This window comes from Myotis myotis, unplaced genomic scaffold (genome assembly GCF_014108235.1).
Source record: "Myotis myotis isolate mMyoMyo1 unplaced genomic scaffold, mMyoMyo1.p scaffold_m19_p_8, whole genome shotgun sequence".
NCBI lineage: Eukaryota > Metazoa > Chordata > Mammalia > Chiroptera > Vespertilionidae > Myotis > Myotis myotis.
In genome coordinates, this window is record NW_023416390.1 from 77,221,150 (window position 1) to 77,246,215 (window position 25,066).

Consider the following 25,066-nt stretch of genomic DNA (forward strand, 5'->3'; position numbering starts at 1 on the left):
AGGTATCCTTTAAGAAGAGGAAGAGGAAGAAAAAGGTAAAGATACAAATTATGAACAATAAATATGCATCTATCAACAAGTGAATCTAAGAATCAAGTGAATAAATAATCTGATGAAGAGAATGAACTGGTGATTATAATAGAATCAGGGACATAGAAAGGGAATGGACTGACTATTCTTGGGGGGGAAAGGGGTGTGGGAGATGCGGGAAGAGACTGGACAAAAATCGTGCACCTATGGATGAGGACAGTGGGTGGGGAGTGAGGGCGGAGGGCGGGGTGGGAACTGGGAGGAGGGGAGTTATGGGGGGAAAAAAGAGGAACAAATGTAATAATCTGAACAATAAAGATTTAATTAAAAAAAAAAAAAAGACCAAGAATTTTTCCTCATTAATTAAGCAAAATATTCTACCCAAGAAGTTGGTAACTGCAGTGTTTCTCTAACCAACTAAAACTTAAAAAAAAAAAAAGATTTTCTAACATTCTAAGGGAGAAGGTGAGAGAGAAAGAAGTAAACATTAGGAGAAACAAAATCACTCACGAAGAATGACACTGTAATTATAAAATTTTATTTGAAAGACAGTTCACAAAAGCCTTAGATATATTATTTGCCACATATCCAAATTCTTCCAGATACCATTTTATGTTTACAGATTATACATAACTTAAAAAAAATTTAATTCAAATGTACCAAATGCAGCAAAGATTAGAAATTTCAAAATAAATACTCATTTAGAGACACCAGCAAATAGATCTGACCTTTTCAAGTGGTTTTCCCAGAGAGTTTCCAATCAGTTTCCAGTCATTCAAGATTTCTTCAACTCTGGAAATAAACCTAGGAAGGAGCAAAAAAAAAACCCTTTCTATATATGTAACTGCATATTTTTTACTATTGTTATAAAATCCTAGAAAAGCATTTTTTATATTTTAACATTTTTATCAGAGAAGTCTCTCTCATAAGTTTAATATTGTTAGTCTAATTTATCAATGTGGAATAAAAGTGAAAATAATTTTCTTTATTTGAGAATTCTTAGATTTTGAGTATACTGCTTATCCAACAAAGGCATTCTGCTTTTATATTTTATAAAAAATATAAATTAAGAATAAAAAATATAAATTAAGAATATTTTATATAAATGTCTATATAAAATAAATAAATTTGAGACAGAAGTAAAAACTGACAGACTAACATGATACTATTAAAGATAATTATGAAATATTTTCCCTATTTTCAAAATAACTAATTTAATAACTTTTCCTTTAAAGATTTAGGAATTTTGATATTCCTTCTCCCCTCCCCAAAAAGAAAACATTATTTGGGCACATTGTTCAGTAAAATAAAATAAAATTTAAGGAACAGCTGGCAAGAAAATCCAAGTACATTTATCAGCTTTCAGGAATTCATAATTCCTTATAAAAACTGACAGATTTTATAATTATTCACATCTTTAAATCTAATGATCAAAAGACCTATTTAAAAAAAGAACAACTTTGACCAGCAATATGCTCAACATTAGCAAATGAAAACTGTCAAATCTCAGCAGTAATGTTAAATACATATTAAAAGACACTTTCTCAAGACTTGTTATTACTCTAAGAAGCTGACTTCTTATATGAGTATGATGCAATATAACAACAACATTGCTCTACTAAAACGCCTACATAGTATTGCTAGAGTATTAGAGTTAATTCTAGCAAAATACAAGGCATCAGGTTTTTTCTTCAGTGACTTACACAGTAACTTTTACATTTCTGTTGTAAGACAGTAATGATAAATCACTTTTTATGATTCAACTGAACCTTCCAATTAATTCCTCTTTAAAATTCAAGGCATTAATCCTGACTGGGCACAAATATTGTCTTTTCTAAATACTTGATTGAGTCTCCTTAGACTCAGGTATTTCCAGTTTATAAAGTACTTTTCTGTCTAATTCGTAAAAAATATAAATTAGCTAACAGTAATAAAAATAATTCCATAAGGAAAAAAATTTAAAGGCATTAATATATACTAATTCACTTTGGGGAAGGGGGATTCAGTAAAAGGCAATTATTAGCTTTGAATATGAGTGTGACAGAAATTAGTTAATATGTTTTAAAAAATAAAAATTTAATAATAAAAAGGTATCCATATATGAGCGAAAATTTGCGTGTTAACTGGAACCTATCTTAATGTGCAACTGCAGCAGAGTTGTAAATTAATGGTATATCCATTCGATGGAATAATATGTAATCATGTTTTAAAGTCCATTTGAGGAAATAAATGTTCATATGTTAATGGAAACCATATAAATAAATATTAAAATGGTTTGATACAAGTTTACAAAACACATAGATTAGAAGGAATTTTCTCAAAATAGTTATAGTTGCTATCTAATGGTGGTAGGATTACAGGTGCTTTTTCTTTCTTTTTAATTCTACTATCGGACACTATCCTAAAAGTATTGGTATTTGAGTAGAACAGCCGTGGGCAAACTACGGCCCGCGGGTTCCGGCCCGTTTGAAATGAATAAAACTAAAAAAAAAAAAAAAAAAAAAAAAAAAGACCGTACCCTTTTATGTAATGATGTTTACTTTGAATTTATATTAGTTCACACAAACACTCCATCCATGCTTTTGTTCCGGCCCTCCGGTCCAGTTTAAGAACCCACTGTGGCCCTCGAGTCAAAAAGTTTGCCCACCCCTGGACTAGAATAATTCAATACCTTTACCCTGAAAGCTCTCCAGATCTCAGCTAAAGTGTCATTTCCTCTGGCTCCTCATTTTATATTAGGTCTAATGGCTATATGCTCTTAAAAGACCAGGTTTATTCCCCTTCTGAGCTCTTATTTCAATTGTAATTAAGACTCATTTCTATTATTATTTTAATCATATCTGTCTCTTTCACTAAACCAGGGGTGGGCAAACTTTTTGACTCGAGGGCCACAATGGGTTCTTAAACTGGACTGGAGGGCCGGAACAAAAGCATGGATGGAGTGTTTGTGTGAACTAATACAAATTCAAAGTAAACATCATTACATAAAAGGGTACGGTCTTTCTTTTTTTTAGTTTTATTCATTTCAAACGGGCCGGATCGGCCCACGGGCCGTAGTTTGCCCACGGCTGCACTAAACTATACATTCAGTAAGAGCAGGAATCACCTGTTCTTATTAACCACCACATACCTAAAATCCTCAATTGTACCTGAAACGTGGGCACTCAATAAATATTTCTTCAACAGAAAAATGATAAAAAGAGTATGGTTTCTAGTCAGCCCTCTCAATAAATTGTATGGATCATACCATATCTACAAGAATTTTTCATTCAAACATTATACTCAAAGTTGAAGAGACTCCAAAGTCTTAACATCTTCCCATGAATCATAAAACACTACTTCACTCTAGAAACAGAAGTCAATAACCAAAAGTCAATAACCAAATAAAAAGTCAATAACCAAATTTCCTACTTTGTATTTATCATAACTGTATTAACAATCATTTTCATAGTAGGGGCCCAGTGCACAAATTCGTGCACCTTGAAAGGAACTGTGGGCCACAAGGCTGAGGGCACAGGGCAGGTCTCAGCCCAACCTCCGCACCCCCGCCCGGCCCCTCCCGCCATGGCCCCCAGTCCCCTTTCTGCTGCCGCAGCTCATATCCACTGATGGTGGGGAGCCATTGGGGCCGACGCCAGCAGTGGGTGCAAGTGGCAGCAGCTGCTGCTCCAATCACCCCTCAGCAGCAGGGGGAGGTAGAGAAGCCCTCAGGGGCATTCAGGGCTGGCACCAGCAGTGGGTGCTGGCAGCAGCTCTGGCATTGGCAGTGGTTTCGAGAGGTGGATGCTGGCTCTGATCACCCCTCAAGAGCAGGGGGAGGTGGAGAAGCCCTGAGGGGTGATCAGGGCTGGCAGCCACCACTTGCACCTGCTGACAGCACCATGAGATGAGGGCCGGCGCCTTGTGTGAGCAGCGGCTCCAGCACCGGCAGCAGGCGCGAGTGCTGGGCAGGACTGCAGCGCTCGGAGCAAAGAATTTTCAGTAACCACCAGAGGCTTGCCCCAATGACAGTGACCAGCACCCTGCCTTGGTCTGGCACCCCCGCTCACCTGCTCCACCATCCCACCAAGGTCAACACCTGCCATGTTCTGCACACGCCCCCTGGTGGTCAGCGCACGTCATAGTGACCGGTTGTTCTGCTGTTTGGTCTATTTGCATATTAGGGTTTTATATATATAGATAAGGAACTAAAGGATTTTAATATTCTATTTCAGGATGTTTTAAATATTTAGTTGGGGGAAAGTGATCCTTTTCCATTCAATACTCTGCTGTTTCCTCATTCACACCCAATTGTCATCTTCCAAGGTTCAGGTTACATTTTTCTAACTGCCTTCAAGACAAGAAGTTATTACAAGTAGGTCCTTGGGTTACATCGGAGATCCGTTCCTATGGCGCGACATAATGCGATTTTCGCCGTAAGTCAAAACCCACCTACATGAGCACCTAAGTCACTCACATGGAGCACATACACAGCAGTAATGAAGTGAAACAATAAAACAAATTTAAAAGAAAAATAACAATTCCTGCCCTTTACTTGTAGTAAATAAATAATAAAAAAACATAAAGCTCATATTCATATGTACATATGTCGAAATGACGGAACTTTTTTTTTTAATGGGAGATGGCAATGTAACCACGAAGCGATGTACGTGGAGTTCAACGTAACCCGAGGACTGACTGTTATTTCACATTCAACAGGGTCTAAAACTGCTCTCTTCATGCTCTGCCACTTTATCTCCATTCTTTCAGGAAAGAAGGTGCAGTTGAGTTTGCTTTTTTCTACTCTCAAATTTCCTCGAGTTCTATCTAAATCTTCTTCTTTTTTTTTTATTATTATTATTAGTTAAGGTATTACAAATGTGTCCTCATCCCCCCCATTAACCCCCAACCTCCTCCCCGCCCCCACCCCGCACACTCATACTCCCATCCCCCTGTTGTCCATGTCCATTGGTTTGGCTTATATACATGTACACAAGTCCTTTGGTTGATCTCTCTAAATCTTCTTTTGAAATGCCTTACAATCCTTTCCTCTATCCTTTCTCTCCAATCTCCAAATCACCAACCTAACTATGGAAAAAGGTAAGTCACTGCCTTAATTTTACTTCATCTTCTGAAACAACTCTCACACCACCTCTGCCACTATAAAATCAAGTGTCTCTCACTCTTGTTTTCCAATGGCTCATGCTCAGTGTGCTCTGCAGACCCACCCGCAACAGCAACATCCCCTGGGAGGAAACTTGTTAGAAATGCAAGTATTGGGGTCCACCTCAGACAGACATAATCAGAGACAAGCATTCTGAGCCACACCAGTCACTGGTCTCTACTTAGCTTTGGAGGGTGTCCATACCTGGTCCTGTCTTCTTTAGGAATCTTAGTTCTAAGGTGACCTGCACTCCAGTCAAGCATTTCTTCACCAAGTTCCAAAGGTTCATTTTCACCGTCTCTACCGGTGTCAGTGCCTTCTCATGTCTAACCAAACGCTTCCTACTTCCCATGCCCGGCTCATTTTCTCTCTTTCCTATGAAAATATCTCCAACAAGGCTAATCCGTCATAATACCATCCTTACTTAAACTGCTGTGTTTACAGTTAGTGTCAGTGGCTTCCAATGTAACTATTTGCTGGTTGGTTCGGTAAAATACGGGTCTAGGGTTTTGTTTTTCTTCTCTTCCATTAGCATAAATTCTGGACACACAGTACCTGCTCACTACAGCCTTGCCAGCGTGGTTATGTCTCCCTGACTTCGCTTTGTTGGAAGATCCCACAGGTCAAGCTGTTATTCCCGCTGAGACCTTTTAACGACATGACATCCACAAGTGACCTCTCCCAGCCGGAAAGACGACAAAATGCTGCAGCGAGCTCGCTCACACTCGAAACCCGGGAAGCTGAAGGGTTTCTGGGGCACCGAACACTAAACTTCATCTAAGCGTGCAACCCTCCGCAAACTTGGCTTCCCACTCACTTCAGTGGCACAACAGTTTCCGCTGTTCAGTGTTGGGCAGGCACAGGAGGCCGGGGCACACTACCCACGGCGTCAACGCGTCCCGAGGTCGGATGCAGACACTGGAAAGGCCATTGGAAAGGACGGGGTGGGAGTGCAGGGGCCAGGGCCGGCGGACGGCCAGATGCAGACCCCGGAAAGGCTACTGGGAAGGACTGGGTGGGAGGGCAGGGGCCGGCGGACCAGATGCAGACCCCGGAAAGGCCATTGGAAAGGACGGGGTGGGAGGGCAGGGGCCGGGGTCGGCGGACGGCCAGATGCAGACCCCGGAAAGGCTACTGGAAAGGACTGGGTGGGAGGGCAGGGGCCGGCGGACCAGATGCAGACCCCGGAAAGGCCAGTGGAAAGGACGGGGTGGGAGGGCAGGGGCCGGGGCCGGCGGACGGCCAGATGCAGACCCCGGAAAGGCTACTGGAAAGGACTGGGTGGGAGGGCAGGGGCCGGCGGACCAGATGCAGACCCCGGAAGGGCCACTGGAAAGGACGGGGTGGGAGGGCAGGGGCCGGCGGACCAGATGCAGACCCTGGGAAGGCTACTGGAAAGGACGGGGTGGGAGGGCAGGGGCCGGCGGACCAGATGCAGACCCCGGAAAGGCCACTGGAAAGGACGGGGTGGGAGGGCAGGGGCCGGCGGACCAGATGCAGACCCTGGGAAGGCTACTGGGAAGGACTGGGTGGGAGGGCAGGGGACGGCGGACGGCCAGATGCAGACACTGGAAAGGCCATTGGAAAGGACGGGGTGGGAGGGCAGGGGCCGGCGGACGGCCAGATGCAGACCCCGGAAAGGCTACTGGAAAGGACGGGGTGCAGGGGCCGGGCCGGCGGACACCACCTGTCAGTGCGCCGGCGGCCTCCTCCCCAGAGGGTTCTCTCGCGTGATGCGGAAGGAAAAAGGCAGCTGCGAAGTGTATTGCTTATGTCCAGAGTTAAACATACACGGAAACCGTGCGTGCGGGCAACGACCAAGGTCTGAGGAAAGTGGTGTGAGGACAAACACAACTTTGTCGGAGAGCCGAGCCTCGGGGTTCCGCGGCCGGGGGCGGGCCCCGGCTTGTCAGACGCCAGACGCGGAAGAGGCGTTCGGCTGCCCCGAGACGGAGGAGGCGGGGACCGGGGACCCCGGGGTCTCGCTTTTCACAGAGCAGTGACGTCACGTGCGGTCAGGGCTGAGGGGGCGGCAGAGGGAACGCCAGCCGAGGCCCAAGGTGTTGCGAACCAATGACACGACTCACTCACCTTTCCCACTCGGAGGCAGTGGTGAAGTCCGTGAGCTCAAACACCTCGGACTCGGGCTGCGGGGACGGGGGGGAAGAAAAGAGAGAGTGAGCGTCCAGGCGCTGAGGCAAAGGAGCGCGCTTGCAGGCAGGAACGGGCAGGGAGCGACCCCCTCACCTCACTGTCGGCCGCCATCTTGAGGACCGCCGGCGCCGGCGCTGGGGCTGCTGGGAAGAGGATGGGAAGGCAAGGGGAGGAGGAAAAGAAAGGCCGGGAGCTCGCGGGGGCGGAGCCTAGAGCCAGCGGGGCGGGGCCTTGATGCAGCCCCGTCCCCGGAGGCACCGCCCCCTGTAAGTCCTGCTTGGAATAGTCTTCTCAGGCTGAAATAAATACATTAAACATCGCTTTGAACTTGAAATTTTTCTATAACGAATTCAGGAAGGGACCAGAAGAGGCCCTAGATTCTCAGGATCAGATTGTATTAAAAACCTAAAGCGCTTTGAGTTTTCATTCATTCTCCCTTTGTTGGTTGCAGGGCACTGAAAGGTGCTCTAATACCCACTCTTTCCCACCTACGCCCCTCAGAGAATTTACACATTTTAGTTAAGCCAGGAAATAGAAATCATCGTGCTAGTTATCTGGTTTATGGAAAGAGCAAAGTGCTGTTCAGTGAAAACTTCACTTTTTAAGCCATTGAGGAACAAAAGGTGTTCTGTCTAGCGGTTAATAATTATATCTCATACATACTGAAGTATTTACAGATACGATGATACCATGTCCAGAATTCCTTGAAAATAACGAGAGGGGGAAGTAGGTAGGGCTAGGAATAAAACAAAATTAGCTATGAATATGTAATTGCTTAAGTCGGTGATGGGTACATAGATGTTTATACTCTCATTAGGTCTGAATTTTTCATAATTAAAAGTTTTAAAAAAAATAAATCTCATTTAATGAGTTTGCAACCCACAAGAAGGAATTTGGGGGTAGAGAACTAAGAAATTCATCGCAGCAATACAAAATTCAATCTTAGGGCATACAAGAAAACTAAGGTCAGGAGAATTTTGACAACAGGTAGTTATTGCCACTGCCAAACCTTCAACCCTGTCTCTTGATGTTCCTTCTAGTTTCTGTCCACCACACTTGTGGGGGGTTGTGTGCAGCAATCATTCCCAGAAGGTCTCAACTTGCACCTTCATTCATTTTCAGGGATTTAGTCAACACCTGCTACATACAGTACAAACCAATCACTATGCTAGGTTCTGGGGATATGAAGATGGATTGCAGAAATGTGGAAAGTGGAAATTTGCTGCATGAACAGAAAGAAGAGGTGTTATATGTATCAGCATCACTATTAGTAATGTGGAGGTCAATGGTAACCTTGACAAGAAGAATTTTGGAGGAGAGCTGAAGGATAAGATGGGGGCAGCCCGGTTGTGGTGGGGAAGGCTTCTAAGCAGAAGAAATAGCACATCCAGAGGCTGGACAGTAGACAACTCTGATCTGCATAACAGAACAAAGAACACCTTGAACGAAGTGTTTGCGGTGAAGTTGGAGAAGCAGGTATGGGCCAGACCATATAGAGCCTTTTAGGCTAGGCTTGAAGCACAATGGAAGTCCCTAAAATGTTTTAAGCAAGAGAGTGATGTGATCCAGCTTACATTTTGTAATAGCCTGGATGCTACATGCATAGATTGGAGGGTGGCACAAAAGAAGTAGGAACAGCAGCTAGTCATGAAAGCATCCAGTGAGAGATGCTTTGGAGACTTTGACTAGGGTGGTCAGTAGACTAGGTGAACTTATTTGATATGTATTTTGGATATATGATAGGCAGGACTTGATGATGAATTAAATGCAGTGAAAAGAGAAAGGAAGGAATTGAAGATAATTTTCTGGTTTCTGGCTTAAGCAACTGTGGGAGGCTAATGCCATGTCCTGAGATGAGAAAGATGGGAAGGAACAAGGACACTAGTGTTTTAGTTGGCAAGTCTAACAGGCTTGTAAAACATTCCAAGGGAGCTGTCAAGGAGAAAATTGAGTATAATAATAGGACTCAGAGGCAAGACCTGGTGTGAAAATATAAATTTGGGAGTATTTTAAATCACCAAAATAGATGAGGTAATTTAAGAAGAGAATATAGAAAGAGAAAAAAAGAAGCCTCACATCAAGGCCTGAAGAAATTTCATATTTAGGGATGGATAGGAAAAAAATGTCTAGTAAAAGAGAGAGGAAATCGTGGCTAGAGAATTAGGAAAATAAGGAAAGAGAGATGGCACATTTCAAGATGGTAAATATTGGCTGCTGCTGTAAAATTAAACAAGAGAGGAATATTGAGTCAAGAGTGATTGATTGTTGTTGTTTCTTGGGGTTTTTTGTTTGTCTTTAAGGCAAGTACAGAGGATAGTACAGTTGACTCTTGACCAGCATGGATTTGAATTGCCCAAGACAACTTATACTCAGATTTCTTTCAACTGAGTCAGTCCTCCGTATCTGAAGATTTTGCACAGCATTCAGCTCACCTCAGAAAGAAAAGAGTATTTTTGTGTCCCCAAACACAGATTCCCACCTGTGGATCCAAAATACTGTTTTCCATCCACAGTTGGTTAAATCTGGGGGTATGAAAAGCCAACTATAGAGTCAAAAGTTATCCTGGCCCTAGCCGGTTTGACTCAGTGGATAGAGCATCAGCCTGCGGACTGAAGGGTCCCAGGTTCCATTCAGGTCAAGGGCACATGCCTGGGTTGTGGGCTCCATCCCCAGTAGGGGGCGTGCAGGAGGCAGCCAATCAATGATTCTCTCTCATCATTGATGTTTCTACTCCCTCTCCTTTCCTCTCTGAAATCAATAAAAATATATATTTTCAAAAAGTTATCCTGAATTTCTGAGTGAGAAGGAGAGTACCTAATGCCATGTTCTCCAGAGGTTAATTGTAAGTGTGCTTGTATGCTGATGATAATAATCTAAGAGGGAGAGATCGATGATGAAGGGGAGATGGAGCTCTTGATAAGGTGAGAGGGGAGGAAGTCCACAGAGCTGGTAGTCACAAACTCAAGACTTGCAATCTGAAGTCTTACTTCATGAGGGGCCACCCACAGAGATCTCCTTGTGAATAGCCTTCCTGGAGTTCTGCAGCAAGGTGATGCCAGGACCTCAGAGCACATGTAGCAGGAGGGTGGGAGGGATAAAGAATATGTGAGGAGGTTGGCTTTTTTTGAGAAGGAAAGAAAAAGATGGATACAAACATAAACATCAGGAGATTTGTACATATAAAAGGAAAAGAGTAACTGGTTCATTTAACTTTTTAAGATTCTTACCGAGTGAAATAAGTCTGTAGGTTTGAAGGTTAGCTAAATCCAAGTTTAGCCATTTACCAACTGTATGACTTTGAGCAAGTTACTTAATTCCTGAAAACCTCAGTTTCTTCATTAGTAAAATGGGGCTTGTAATACCTCTTCATAGAATTATAGCAAAGATTAAGTTCCATGTAGTACATATGTAAAATGGTTAGCATATGTCCTAGGACAGGGGTGGGCAACCTTTTTGTGAGTGCGTACCAAAACCAGCAAAATCTCTGACTCAGAATTCTTCTGCGTGCCAACCCTAATTTTTTGAGAACATGTTACACCTACTTAAGGTGTATGTATGTGAAGAGCCTTGAAGAAATAATAAAATTCATTCGAGCGACAAAAACACAGTATATGATGATGAAAAATACATTTATTTTTTAATGTATACATGTACACTGATAGTCCAACAGAAAACTTTATGACTCCATTTGATATTATCAGTGGGACTTTTGCTGCTGCATCACCGATGACAGAGATTTTACATCAGGTTTATATTTCGTGACCTTCAGAGATATGCACGAGCTACTACTTTCATCCATCAGGCTACTCCTATTATAAGACTTAACAAAATTCATCACTGAGAACAAAGATTCCCAAGCATATGTGGATGAAACCAAAACACTGGTCGGATCTAGGAAGGCAGGGAGAGTTAAGGCAGAGGCATAGAAATTGCTCTTCCCCTCTCTCATCAATCCATGTCTATGGTCTTTAAGATAACTTGTTATGTAAAATTATTTATTTATCTAAGATGCACCTACACTGAATTTATCTGAAAAATAAAAAAGTCGATATTAAGAAAAAAATTGTAAATTGAAGATTATAAGCGAGGGTTTTGCGTGCCAGCAAAAGTTACTGGCGTGCCATGTTTGGCACGCATGCCAGGGGTTGCCCACCCCTGTCCTAAGATATAGTAGGTGATTGATTATGGTCAGAGTATTTATAATAAATGTACTACGAAAACCATAAAATGTTACTCACATGTAAAGCATTGCATTCCTTGATTAGCCTTGAAGAAGTTTCAGTGCATATCAAAATCAGAAACTAAAACATCACAAAGACTTGGCTACATGAATTTTAGAAACTGTATGAAACAGCCTTATCAGGTTGCTAAGTAAAGTTTTTTCCAAGATATTTTTGGCTCCTTGTCTTCTCCCTGGAGAAACTTTTAAAATAAGTTATTTGTTAAAGTGAAGCATGAAGCCAGGATGCTAATGATGTAAAATACCCAGGGGAGACACACTTTTATTAGGTTTTCACTAGTTCATGAAGCAGAAAAGATTTTGTTTCTTCGTATCAGGAGCTGTTTTGCTACACGCCCAAAGGCAAGGGCCTTTCCATGCAACTGTGTTTTCTCTCCGGCATAATTTTCAGTTACTTCAAGGTGTCGCCAATAATGAGGATGGGGAGAACTTTGAGGCATAGGCAATTTAAGAGATTAGAAACTTGGAAATATCACCCTTGGTTTAGTCCTCAGCGGAATGTGGGGGCATAACAGATTAATTAGATTTTCCTGAGAGAGTAAACATTGTGAGAAGTGCAACAACAATGGGACTACACCATCCTCATCAACCTTGATGGCCTCTGAGCAGGGAGAATCAGGAATTTTCTATGATGCTGCCATGAGAACTGCAACAGAAGGTACAGCTGGAAGAGGAAGACATGTTATGGGAACAAGAAACTCTTTAGAGAGAAATTCTCTAAGTCAAAATGATCAGACAGCATTTATTCATTCATTCAGTAATATCTATTCAGTATCTACTGTCATGACGGTGTGGTCAATCCTGTGGAGGGATTCAAAGAATAATCTTGGCCCTCAAAGTGCTCATAGTCTGAGATAAGATGTAAAGAAATATAAAGGGGTTTAGAACGGGATGCATCCTGGTTATCCAGCTTCTCAAAACTCTTTGTGAAATCAGTAGTAGGAAAGTATTCAAGTGTTCTGAAAGGTCACTTGAACACACACACTTATCTTCTAAATAAGCAGTCCATTATTTCTTGAACTAGAAAGAGGTGTAGTCAACAAGTAAAGGAATCTCCAGAAATTTTCAAGAGAAGTAATGTAGCTTTCATACGCTCTTCATTCAGTCAGTCACTTTTTTCATTCAATAAACTTTTGTTAAAACCAGCTGCTACATGCCTGGCACTGTTCTAGAAACTGGGAAATAAAAACATAAAAACAAAGTGCAGTCCAACCAGCATGGCTCAGTGGTTGAGCATAGACCTATAACCAGGAGGTCACGGTTTGATTCTGGTCACGGCATATGCCCCGGTTGCAGTGTGGGGCGTGCAGGAGGCAGCCAATTGATGATTTTCTCTCATCATTGATGTTTTTCTCTCTCCCTCTTCCTTCCTCTCTGAAATCAATAAAAAATATATTTTAAAAACAACAACAACACAACAAAGTGCTTGCCCTCAAGAAGTTTCAAGTATCAGGTAATCGAAAAGTCCTTCTAGGTAATAACGTCAAGAGCAGCTAGTTCCAATTTTTAAGTTTGTAACTTGTTGTCTGGTAGATTCAGAAAGGACAATACTTGCTGGCAGGCTGATTTAGTTTGCCTAAGTTTATGTGTTTCTGTATTTTTAGTATTTTAATGGTTCTCGAGCTCTGAGTCTAGGAAACAAAAGAATTAATTGAAGAGTCATCAACTTTGTGTACATGTTTACAGAATAAGCATGTTCTTCTAGCCTATTTGTGTGTATGTACAATTGATCACAATATTTTACACAAGCATATTCGTATTGAATGGCCAATCTTTCCTTGTTAGGGAGAGTGAACTATTTCAGCCACAGATGATTAATAAATGCAAAATCTTAAACCTAATCCTGACCTTATTTTGTATTGTACTGTTCTAAGTCTTACCAACTACTTTTACATAAATAATAGTTCCAAATGCTTGCTGATCTGCTTCTCAGATCTCTTTTAATGTTTATGTCCTTCTAACTTCTAATTAGACTAGATGGACAGATTTCTCTCTCAACTGCTTCTACTATATTGCTGTAGTTCATCTTCTATCTTCCAGTCATCTCTGTTCTTCCTTTTGCCCATTTATGTACAGCAATATACTGCCTGGAGGGAGATATTTAAAACACTATCATCAGAGGTAGAACCGTGGATCATATTTTAAATGTTCAAGTACTATATAAGTAATAGAAATTCTTCTCCTTACAAAAGGTTCAGATCATATGCATAAAATAAATGGCCTCCTTGACTGTCTTTTCAATTCCCGTACCCCTAAGGTAAAATTGCTAATACTAGTTAAGTGTGAATCCTTTCAGACCCTTTCCTATGCTTTTACATACTATGTATATATATAAAATACATTGTTTGTACTCATTTTTTAAAATTTCATATATTTTTATTGATTTCAGAGAGGGAGAGGGAGAGATAGAAACATCAGTGATGAGAGAGAATCATTGATCGGCTGCCTCCTGCACACCCAGCACTGGGGATTGAGCCCACAACCCAGACATGTGCCTTGACCAGGAATTGAACCTTGACCCCATGGTTCATAGGTTGATGCTCAACCACTGAGCCACACTGGTGGGCTAGATGTACTACTTTTTATTTAATTGTCTCCTATGGGTTGACATCTAGATACTTTACTATTTAAAGCTATTAATAACCTTCTTAGATGGGTGATAAGTATATAGAGGTTCATTACATAATACTGTTTACTTCTCATGTTTGAAATTCTCCATGATAAAAGTTTTCTCAAAAAAAACCACTAGGGTAAAAATTTATTATACCAGAATTTTTGTGTAAGGCAAATACTGGAAAATTGAAATACTGGGTTGAATAGTATGTGCATTTTAAAATGTACTGTAATAAATAGCACCAGACTGCAATGTTCACAAAGGGGATGACTATTTACACATCCACTAATCTATAATAACCTATAATAATAAAAGAGTAATATGCTAATTAGACTGGACATCCTTCCAGAGGACCTTCTGGACAAAGCTGGGCTGCGAGGGAAGCCCAGGTCCCCGGTGCCAGAGGGAAGCCGATGCCGGCAGCCAGGGGAAGGAAGGCCTCCTCTTGCATGAATTTTGTGCATCGGGCCTCTAGTACTATATAAAGGTAGCCATTTCCCACACATTTAATATTATTAAGCTTTTACATTTTTGCCAGTATGCTGAACAAAGAATGATTTAATTTGCATTTCCCTGATCCTTGGTGAAGTTAGATAATTTTATGTGTATTTGTCGGCCACTCATATTTCTCTCCTATACAGAGTGTTCTCAAATGTTTCCCTTGTTTTTCTGTGAGATTGCAAGATTCTGTGTTTTTATGAAATCTCTCCAGATGAAGCTGACGTCAGCCATGCTTGTTTGCCAAGGCTTGAAGGGTTGTCACTTTGGGCTCTATTCAAAGCACTGGCAATGTTCCTGCTCACATTCTCTTTGGGGTTGCAGACCACCTATTTAATGAAACCGGTAGCCCCTGCCCCCTTCACAGTCACAGAAATCCTGGCCTCTCTCTAGGCTACTAAATTTCTTGGACTGCAATGATCTTCTTTGTCTCTCCTCTCAGTCCACTAAAATGCCCAATTTATCTTCCTTCCTTTCCTTCATCCCCCTCTCCCTCCATTACTTTCTAAATGGAAAAGATTGGGAGCAAAGTGTTCCTGGGAAGATTGTGTTCCTTAAAAGCAACCGGTCCTTTCGTGATCTTTCTGGAAAAGCCTCCACCTTTCCTCACAACTGGGCTGCAAGGGACAAACAGGTTGAGCTTAGCATGCAGGGGAGGCAGCTCCCACTCCAACCACTGCTGCCTCAGCAGAAAAGCTCTGTTTAGGGCATTAAAATCCTTTCATCCTGTCCTGCTCAAGACGTTCGAGCTGCCCAGGCATTCCAAAATTACTCTCAGTGCATTCTGACAGCTAACGTTGGATTTAAAACTTGAATGGTTGTTCCTTCAAGCTCCTCTATGGCATCTCATTTGCTACTCTTGTTTTCTTTAATTATTTCTCCTCCTCTCTACCCAGCCAGTGTGTAACAAAAACATAGCTCCACTGAGAACCTGAGCTTTTCCTATAGTAAGCAAAATGCCACTGCGTAAAATTCTCCACTGCCTTTGAGCTTTCCGGGGCATGTATTCAGTTCCAGAAACATTCACTGAGAACCCTCTGTGTGTAAGATACATAAACAGCATCAGGGAAACAAAGACAATTAAAATGCATCCCTTGTCCTCCAGAAACTGGAACCTAGAGGAGAGATAAAATAACTCTACAATGAGCCTGATGCTGTTAAATGTCATAATGGAAGTGTTATGGGAATAGAGTGGGTATGAGGGGAGTATATTCCGCCAGAGAGTGCGGTGAAGCCTGGGCCCTGAAGCCCTCAGGAGCCGCTGAATAAGGGCAAGCTTTTGAGCGTGGTGACCACCAGAGGGAGGACTTGATCACTGTGTTTTTTCTCATTTCTTAGTTTTTCTTGTGTACACAAAATTGTTTTTCTTACTGACTGTCTTGGAATTCGTATTTAACTAAGAACAGAGTGAGAGGGGATGGAAACGTTAGACTTCGGGTTCTGGAGCGTCTTTAATCATAATCTGTAAAAATGCTATCCCAAATCAGTTTCTTTGGGCCAAATGAATAATAGAAACCACAGGCAAGCAGTCCTATTTCAAGGCCTTTTGTTTCACTATGCCTTGGTTTCCACAAAATGTTCTCATAAGAATGTCCTTCAAAGAAGAGCATTCTTACAGCCATTTATCTCATTGGTTTTAGCTTTTATAGCTTTCACTTATTGATAGGTACTTATGGCAAACCAAGTACCAATTGCTTTTACATTCACCTCTGATTTCCACTGTTGCATCCTACAGTCTTTTCTCTAAAGAACCATTGATGTGTCCTTAAAAAAAAAAAAAAATCGACCCTGCTGCTCCCTTGAGTAAAATGCTCTGGTGGTTTCATATTGCACTTGGAATAAAACCTAACGTCTCACCATGCCTATGAGCACCTTCAAGATCTGGCCCCTGCATGCGTCTCCATCCTTAATTCTACGGCCTTCCCCAAGCCCCTTTCTTCTGTAACTGGAACATGTTATGTTGATATAGACCTGAAGATATATATACCAGCTGTCCCTACTGCCCAGAGCGCTCTGCCTCCAACTGGCTACTTCTTTTCATTCAAGTAACAGATCAAATGTTACTTATGAGGAACATCTCATGAGAGCATACAACCTAATCCAGTTCCCTCTTACTCACAACTGTCGGTCTCTATCACTTTAATTTTCTCCATCGCCTTTATAACTATTTGATATTATTTTGATTATTTAGTTCAGTGTTTCTCAACCTGTGGGTCGCGACCCCTTTGGGGGTCAAACGACCCTTTCACAGGGGTCGCCTAAGACCATTGGAAAACACATATTGAATATATAATTATATATTGTTTTTGTGATTAATCACTATGCTTTAATTATATTCAATGTAACAATTAAAATATATCCTGCATATCAGATATTTACATTATGATTCATAACAGTAGCAAAATTACAGTTATGAAGTAGCAACGAAAATAATTTTATGGTTGGAGGTCACCACAGCATGAGGAACTGTATTAAAGGGTCAAGGCATTAGGAAGGTTGAGAACCACTGATTCAGTTATTATCTATCTTGTTTATCTTATATTTTTTCCAGTGCTTAGAATAATGTTTTGCACAAAAAAAAGATTTTCGATATATGATGTTGAATGAATGCAGGACGGACCACCTTTTTCCCTTCAGGTACACTTTTGGGTAATCTAACCTTATATCCATACGTAGATGGCCTCAAATATTTGGAACTTATACGACACACTTACAAGAAACCCAGAGATCAAAAAAGAAATCATCAGAGAAATTTGAAAATATTTTTAAGTAAATTACAATAAAAATATTGCTCCAGCTGGAGTGGCTCAGCTGGTTGGAGCATCATTCTGTGCAGCCAAAGATTGTCGGTTCTGTTCCCAGTCAGGGAACATGCCTGGGTTGCAGGATTGATCCCCAGTCGGGGCGTGTGTGGAGAGTGGTCAATCCATGTTGCTCTCTCTTTCTCTTCCTTCTTCTCTCTAATCAGGTCCTCAGGTGAGGACTAAAAAGTACACACAATATATCAAAATTTGTGGTATACAGCAAAAGAGGCACCTAGCCTAGAGGGAAATATATAGCCTTATATCAGAAAAGAAAAAAAGGGCCAAAACTATTGACCTTTAAAGGTGACCTAATGTCATCCATATCTATATAGATGACCCTTGATTTTTTATCTCCCACCCAAAGAGCATCCCTGAAGTACAGACTTTTATATCCAGCTGCCCTTTTAGAAGACTGACAAGCATCTCAAATGTATGTCCAAAACATAACTCTTGCTTTTTTTTGCCCCAAAATGTTCCTTTCCTACTATCTGCATCTCAATAAATGATACCTTCAGCTTTACATTTGCTGAAGTCCCAGATTTAAATCTCCCTTGATCCTTTCCAATCCCTCACCTTCTAATTCCAATTTTCTCAGCATATTCTCTTTATTCTATATCTAAAATATGTCTCAAATTGTGCAATTTAGAATTGGAACCAACTCAGCCACTTACAAAGCAAACTGTTCCCTGACTCATAAAACAGATCAATTGTAGCAGACCATGATGTGCAAATCAAATGGTCTAAGCTTAATTTACAGCCATATGTTCCAAAACAAGTGTACAGTTGTAGTATTACACAGACTCAGATTCTAAGGATAAAGTCATTGACTGTCCTAGCAAGCCACCTGATGTACAAATTCCCTGCCTAAACCACCCTATGCCTACTGCATCTCCTTTGGAATTTATGATTGTTATGACTTTTGATAATTAACTCCTTTATCACTATGAAACATGTATCTTTATCTGTGGAAAACTCTTTGGCTTAAAGTCTGTTTTATCTGAGAGTCATGTAGTCACTCTGACCTTTTAAAATTGATTGTTGTATGGCATATCTTTGCCATCTGTTAACTTTCAACCTATCTGTGTCTTTATATTTATTTATTGAATTTGCTGGGGTGACATTAATTTACAAAACCATACAGGTTTCAAGTGTACAACTTAATAACACATCATCTGCACACTGTATTGGATGACCGTTGCCTCAAGCAAAGTCTCTTTCCGTCCTAATTTTCTCCACCTTTGCCCACCTCCACTCAACCCACCACCCTTTCCTTCTGGCTACCACCACGCTGTTGTCTGTCTATGTGTTATGTATACCTGGTATATGCTTTTTGGTTCATCCCTTCACCTTCTTTCATCCAGTCCAGCCTCTCCCCTCCTCTCTGACAGTGTCAGTCTGTTCCGTGTATCCATTCCTCTTTTTCTATTGTCTGTCAGTTTATTTTGTTCATTAAATTACACATATAAGTGAGATTATAATAAGGTATTAGCCTTTCTTTGACTGGCTGATTTCGCTTAGCATAATAATTTCCAGTTCCATCCAGGATATTGCAAAAGCCTTTTTTATTCCGTTGTGTAAATATACCACCGCTTTTTAATTCACTCCTCTACTAATGGGTACTTGGCCGGTTTCCAGATCTCAGCTATTGTAATAATGCTGCAATGAACACAGGGGTACATATATTCTTTCAAATGAGCATTTCTGAATTCATAGGATATAATCCCAGAATTGGTATCATTGAGGAAACTCCATATTGTTTTCTACAGTAGCTGCACCAGTTACATTCTCACCAATAGTGCATAAGGGTTCCCTTTTCTCCACATCCTCACCACCACTTGTTGTTTGTTGATTTATTGATGATAGGCATTCTGGCAGGTGTCAGGTGATATCCCATTGTGGGTTTAATTTGCATCTCTCTGATGACTAGTGACGTTGAGCCTTTTTTCATGTCTCTTGGCCATCTGTATTTCCTCTTTGGAGAACTGTCTATTCAAGTCCTTTGCCCATTTTTTTTAAAAATATATTTTATTGATTTTTTACAGAGAGGAAGGGAGAGAGATAGAGAGTTAGAAACATCGATGAGAGAGAAACATCGACCAGCTGCCTCCTGCACATCTCCCACTGGGGATGTGCCCGCAACCCAGGTACATGCCCTTGACCGGAATCGAACCTGGGACCTTTCAGTCCGCAGGCCGACGCTCTATCCACTGAGCCAAACCGGTTTCGGCGCTTTGCCCATTTTTTAATTGGATTGTTTGTCTTCCTGCTGTTGAGTTTTATAAGCTCTTTTTAATCCCTTATCGGATGTATTATTGGCAAATATGTTCTATACAGTGGGTTTCCTTTTCATTTTGTTGATGGTTTATTTTGTTGTGCAAAAGCTTTTAGTTTGATGTAGTCCCATTTATTTATTTTTTCTTTTCTTTCCTTTGCCCTAGGAGATTTGTTGGCAAAAATATTGCCACAAAACATGTCTGAGATTTTACTGCCTATATTTTCTTCCTGGATTTTTATAGTTTTGTGACTTACATTTAAGTCTTTTATCCATTTTGAGTTTATTCTTGTAATTTAAAGCATGTCTCTTATATACAGTAGATATATTGTCTTCTTTTTAAAAATATTTTTAAAAATATATTTTTATTGATTTCAGAGAGAAAGGGAGAAAGGGAGAAGGAGAGAGAGAGAAACATCAATGATGAGAGAGAATCATTGATGGGCTGCCTCCTGCATGCACACTATTGGGGATCAAGCCCACAACCCAGGCATGTGCCCTTGACTGGAATCAAATCTGGGACCCTTCAATCCGCAGGCCAATGCTCTATCCACTGAGCCAAACCAGCCAGGGCTGTCTTCTTTTTAGATCCATTCTAACAACATATACCTTTTAATTAATGTAATTACTTATATGATTGAATATATGTCTACCATCTTGTATTGCCCCATTATTTTGTTTCTTTTTACTTCTTTATCTTTTGGATTAAAAAATTAAAATGATCTCTTGGCTTTTTAGTTATATACCTGCATTATTAGAGGTTTACTAATTAGGGGTTTTTCAGTAGTAACTCCAGAAATGAAAATATTCATCCTTAACTTTTTACAGTTTACTTATGGTTAGTATACTGTATCACTTTTCATTAAATATTAGAGCCTTCCAACTTACATGGTCATTTCCCTTGCCAGTTTCTTTCTTTATTTTACTGAGGTATAATTGACACATAACCCCTTTAAAAAATCTTTACTTGCCCTGGTTGGTTTGGCTCAGTGGATAGAGCATTGGCCTGCGGATTGAAGGGTCCCAGATTCGATTCCAGGTCCCGGGTTCGATTCCAGCCAAGGGCATATACCTTGGTTGCAGGCACATTCCCGGTAGGGGTTGTGCAGAAGGCGGCTGGTCGATGTTTCTCTCTCATCGATGTTTCTGGCTCTCTATCCCTCTCCCTTCCTCCCTGTAAAAAATCAATAAAATATATTTTTTTAAAAATCTTTACTCATATATTTACTGTTTCTGGTGCTCTTCACTCCTTCCTACATGTCCATCTTTCTCTCTGGCATCATTTTGCTTCACACTGAAGAACGTCCTTTGGCACATTTTGTAGTGCCAGTCTGATGGTGACAAATCCTTTCTGTTTCTATTTATGTAAATATGTCTTCCATTTAATGTCCTTTAATTTAAAAACTTTATTTTTTGAGCAGGTTTAGGTTTAAGGAAAAATTGATTGAAAAATGCAGAGTTCCCACAGTTGTCTTGTCCCACCCAACACACACACACACACACACACACACACACACACACACACTCACACACAGTTCCCCCTGTTACTTACACTTGTATTGGTGCAGGGCATGTATTACAACTGGTGAACCAGTGTTAATATATTAACTAAAGTCCATGATTTATATCCGGACCCACTCTTTGTGTTGTGTAGTCATGAGTTTTGACAAATGTACCTAGCATACAAACTGGTTTTACTGCCCCAAAATTTCACTGTGCTCCATGATAGTATGAAATATTTCAGATTGACTTATTTCACATCATAAAATTACGCATTTAAGTTTCCTCCAAGTGTTTTTGTGGCCTGATGTGGATTGTCAATGTTTTGGATTTTAGCTTGGTCTCAGCTCATTTGTCTCTTCTGTAATAGTAAGAAAATTAATGAAAGGGTTTTGTTTTGTTTTACTCTTTCATAAATCAAACATTCACATAAAAACCAGGGGAAATAGAACTAGAGCATTGCCAGCATTCATATGCCCCCAACCAATTATAGTTCCTCCTCAGCACAAGGTAAGTACTGCCCTGACTTTCATGCAGATATTCTTGCTAAACTTTATACTTTTACTATAACATAGTTTTTTTTTACCTGTAATAAAATTCCATCCCTAAAGAATATAGTTTAGTGTTGCCTGCCTTACACAGAATCATATTATATCTTTGTGTGTATCTTATTTTATTCAACATTGTGCTTGTGAGAGTCCTCCATGCTACTATGTAGAGTAGTAATTCATTTGTTTTATTGCTATATGATGTTCCATCACATGAATATAACACAATTCATTTATCCATTCAACTACTGATGGACATTTAGATTGTTTTCCGGTTTGAGGAGGGGGAGGTGGATAATGCTGCTGTAAGTATTCTTCATAAAAGTCTTGGACATATTTCATTAGATTTATTCCTAGATATGTTATATTGTTGATAAAATTTTAAATGGTACCTTCTCAGATATTTTATTTTCTAACTTTTTCTTGGCCAGCATATAGAAATATTGTTTATCTTGATTTTCTATGCAATTATTTTATTAATTCTTATAATTGTTTTGCATTTTCACATACATATTTGTATTAACCATAAATAATATCAATTTTGTTTCTTCCTTACCAATCTTTGAATTTCTGTGCTTTATTTTTGCTTCTTTTCTTTTTCTTTAGCCTTAATGTACTTACAAAAATCTCTAGCACAATTTTGAAAACAAGTGGTGGTAGCAGGCATTCTTAGATAATATGGGTTCTTGTTTTCACCTATACTTTGGCCTGGTAATAATAATAATAATAATTATTATTATTATTATTATTAATCCTCATCCAAGGATATACATTTTTTCACCATTGATTTTGTTGTAGTTGTTAATCCTCACCAAGGATGTTTTTTCTATTGATTTTTAGAGAGAGTGGAAGAGAGGGAGGGAAGTGGAGAGAGAGAGAGAGAGAGAGAAACATCAATGTGTCTCAGTTGCCTCCCACATGGACCCCAACAGGGCCCTGGGATTGAACCTGCAACCCAGTATGTGCCCTTGACTGGGAATTGAACCCATATCCCTTAGATGCTCGGGAAAATGCTCTAACTACTGAGCACACCAGCCAGGGTATGGCCTGGTAATTTTTTATTATCTTGTTACTTTTTCTTTACTGTTAAGAAAATCCTAAAATATTTTATCCAGCATTTTTATTTGTTATCTGTAAAAATATTAATCTAAATAGTATGGCCTACCATGTTCCTGAAAAACCTAAAATCTTGACACAACTCCTTTCATTTATCTTTGCTGTCATTGATTTAAGTTGTCACTGCTATTTTTTTACTGACCCATTATAATAATCTTTTACCTTTTCTGCCTCTCTCTTCTTCAATTAATTTTCTTTTTTAAAAAATATGTTTTTATTAATTTCAGAGAGAGGAAGGGAGGGGGAGAGAGAGATAGAAACATTGAGGAGATTGAGCCTGCAACTCAGGCACGTGCCCTGACTGGGAATCAAACCAGCAACCTCCTGGTGTCTGAGTCGATGCTCAATCAACTGAGCCACTGGCTGGGTTCCATTAATTTTCTTTTATTTTTTAATCTTTATTGTTGAAAGTATTACAAATGTCTCCCTATTTCCCCCATTGACTCCTTCTAGCCCGCACCCACCCCCCACCCCAGGCCTTCACCACATTATTGTCTGTGTCCAAGATTATGCATATGTGCATACAAGTTCTTTGGTAAATCTCTCCACTCACCCACTCCCGCTTTCCCTCTGAGATTCGACAGTCTGTTCCATGCTTCTGTGTCTCTGGATCCATCTCAATTAATTTTCAATCCTGCTGTCAGGAGGTTCTTTCTAAAATAGAGATTTACTCGTGTGTCTCCCTGAATGTTTTCAATATTTTGTGCTTTTCTCTTTTCTCTGGAGATGCTGTTGCTTAGTTTTCCTGCAGTGTCCTTCTGCCTGTGGTTTACCTGTTGTTTGTCCTTCAAGTTTCAGCTCAGAGAATTGTCTTTTCTGAAGACTTCCTATGTCCTTCTGTTATGGGCTGAACTGTGTTCCTCCAAGATTCATACGTTGAAGCCCTAATCCCTAGTCCCTCAGACTGTGACTGATTGGGAGGTACCACCTTTAAAGAGGAGATTAAGTTAAAATGGGGCCTTTAGCGTGGCCCTAATCCAATATGACTGGAATCCTCATTAGGAAAGGAGATTGGGACATGTGGATTGACACTGGTTCTGCAAATACACAGAGAGGAGACCATGGGAGGGCTCAGTGAGAAACAGCTATCTGCCAGCTCAGGAGAGAGGCCTCAGGAAATACCACATGTGGACTTTATCTTGGACTTCCTGCCTCAAAACTGTGACAAAATAAAGTTCTTATCTGTGGTTTAAGCCACTCATTCTGTGGTATTTTGTAATGGGAGCCCTAGAAAACTAATATACACCACTCCTTCCAACCCAGAAAGTTAGACACTCTTCTTCCATGCTTCCCTGGGGCCTTTTATACAGCTCCATGGTGGCCTTATCACCTAATATTGTTTGTTTCTGCATGCTCGACTCACCACGGTTTCTGAAAACCAGAGTTTTCTTGAAAAAAACATGATTTGAATGAATGATCAGTTCTCAAAATGAGAGACAAGAGGAGAATTACCCTTTAGGAAACCAACTGAAATATTAATGGATTGCAGACCAGCCAGAACCCAAGAGTGACCCTGCAGGGATCCTCAACATTAGAAACCACAGTACGTATAGCTTTCTCTTGGCACAAATGTTAAGAGAGTCCTATTCCTGCTGGGAGGAGAAACAAAGTAGGGTACAGGAAGTAAAACAGAGAATGGCAGCGCTTGGATTAATGTCAGACTGCTTCACACTGAATTCGGTGAAGAGATAGTTACATAAACCTAGCAATCTCTGAGTGGTTTTTACCCTGAAGTCTTCACTCACTAGAGAAGTATGTGCGTCGTGTGTTAGCATAGTAAAAGCAGCGAACAGTTCAACATTGTGGTCAGGCTCATTAGGTTCAATCCCTTAGCTCCACCAATTACTAGCTTAAAATGCCTAAGCCTCAGTGTCCTCATCTGTAACGTGGGAATGACGGTGCTTATAGTGTTTACTCTATAGAGTTGTTTTGAGGGTTAAATGACATCATTCATGTGAAGGACTAACCTTGTAAGCATTTAATGAATAATAGCTGTCGCCAGCCAGCGTGGCTTGGTGGTTGGGTGTCGAACTGTGAACCAGGAGGTCGTGGTTTGATTCCTGGTCAGGGCATGTGCCTGGGTTGCAGGCTCAATCCCTGGTGGGGGATGTGTGGGAGGCAACCGGTGGATGATTCTCTCTCTTCAT

At 40.6% G+C, this 25,066-nt stretch overlaps 1 protein-coding gene across 12 annotated transcripts in view; it reads right to left on the minus strand.

The window, feature by feature from the left end:
- Nucleotides 1-7,474, minus strand: part of RAB3GAP1 (RAB3 GTPase activating protein catalytic subunit 1) — a 93,325-nt gene extending 85,851 nt beyond the window's left edge. For 8 of the 12 annotated variants that reach the window (XR_004969312.1, XM_036319368.1, XM_036319367.1 and 5 more), the window contains exons 1-3: nt 7,421-7,474; nt 7,265-7,320; nt 759-834 (exon numbers count right to left, since the gene is read on the minus strand). Coding sequence is in view for 7 of the 12 variants with exons in the window: in XM_036319368.1 (XP_036175261.1) it covers nt 759-834; nt 7,265-7,320; nt 7,421-7,438 (150 nt within the window). In the remaining 5 variants the exon portion in view is untranslated. Of the gene's footprint in view, nt 1-758; nt 835-5,728; nt 5,821-7,264; nt 7,321-7,420 lie in introns of those variants that run through there. The other 4 variants (XM_036319374.1, XM_036319373.1, XM_036319369.1 and 1 more) reach the window with 2 other exon arrangements.
- Between the last annotated feature and the right edge of the window lie 17,592 nt (nt 7,475-25,066).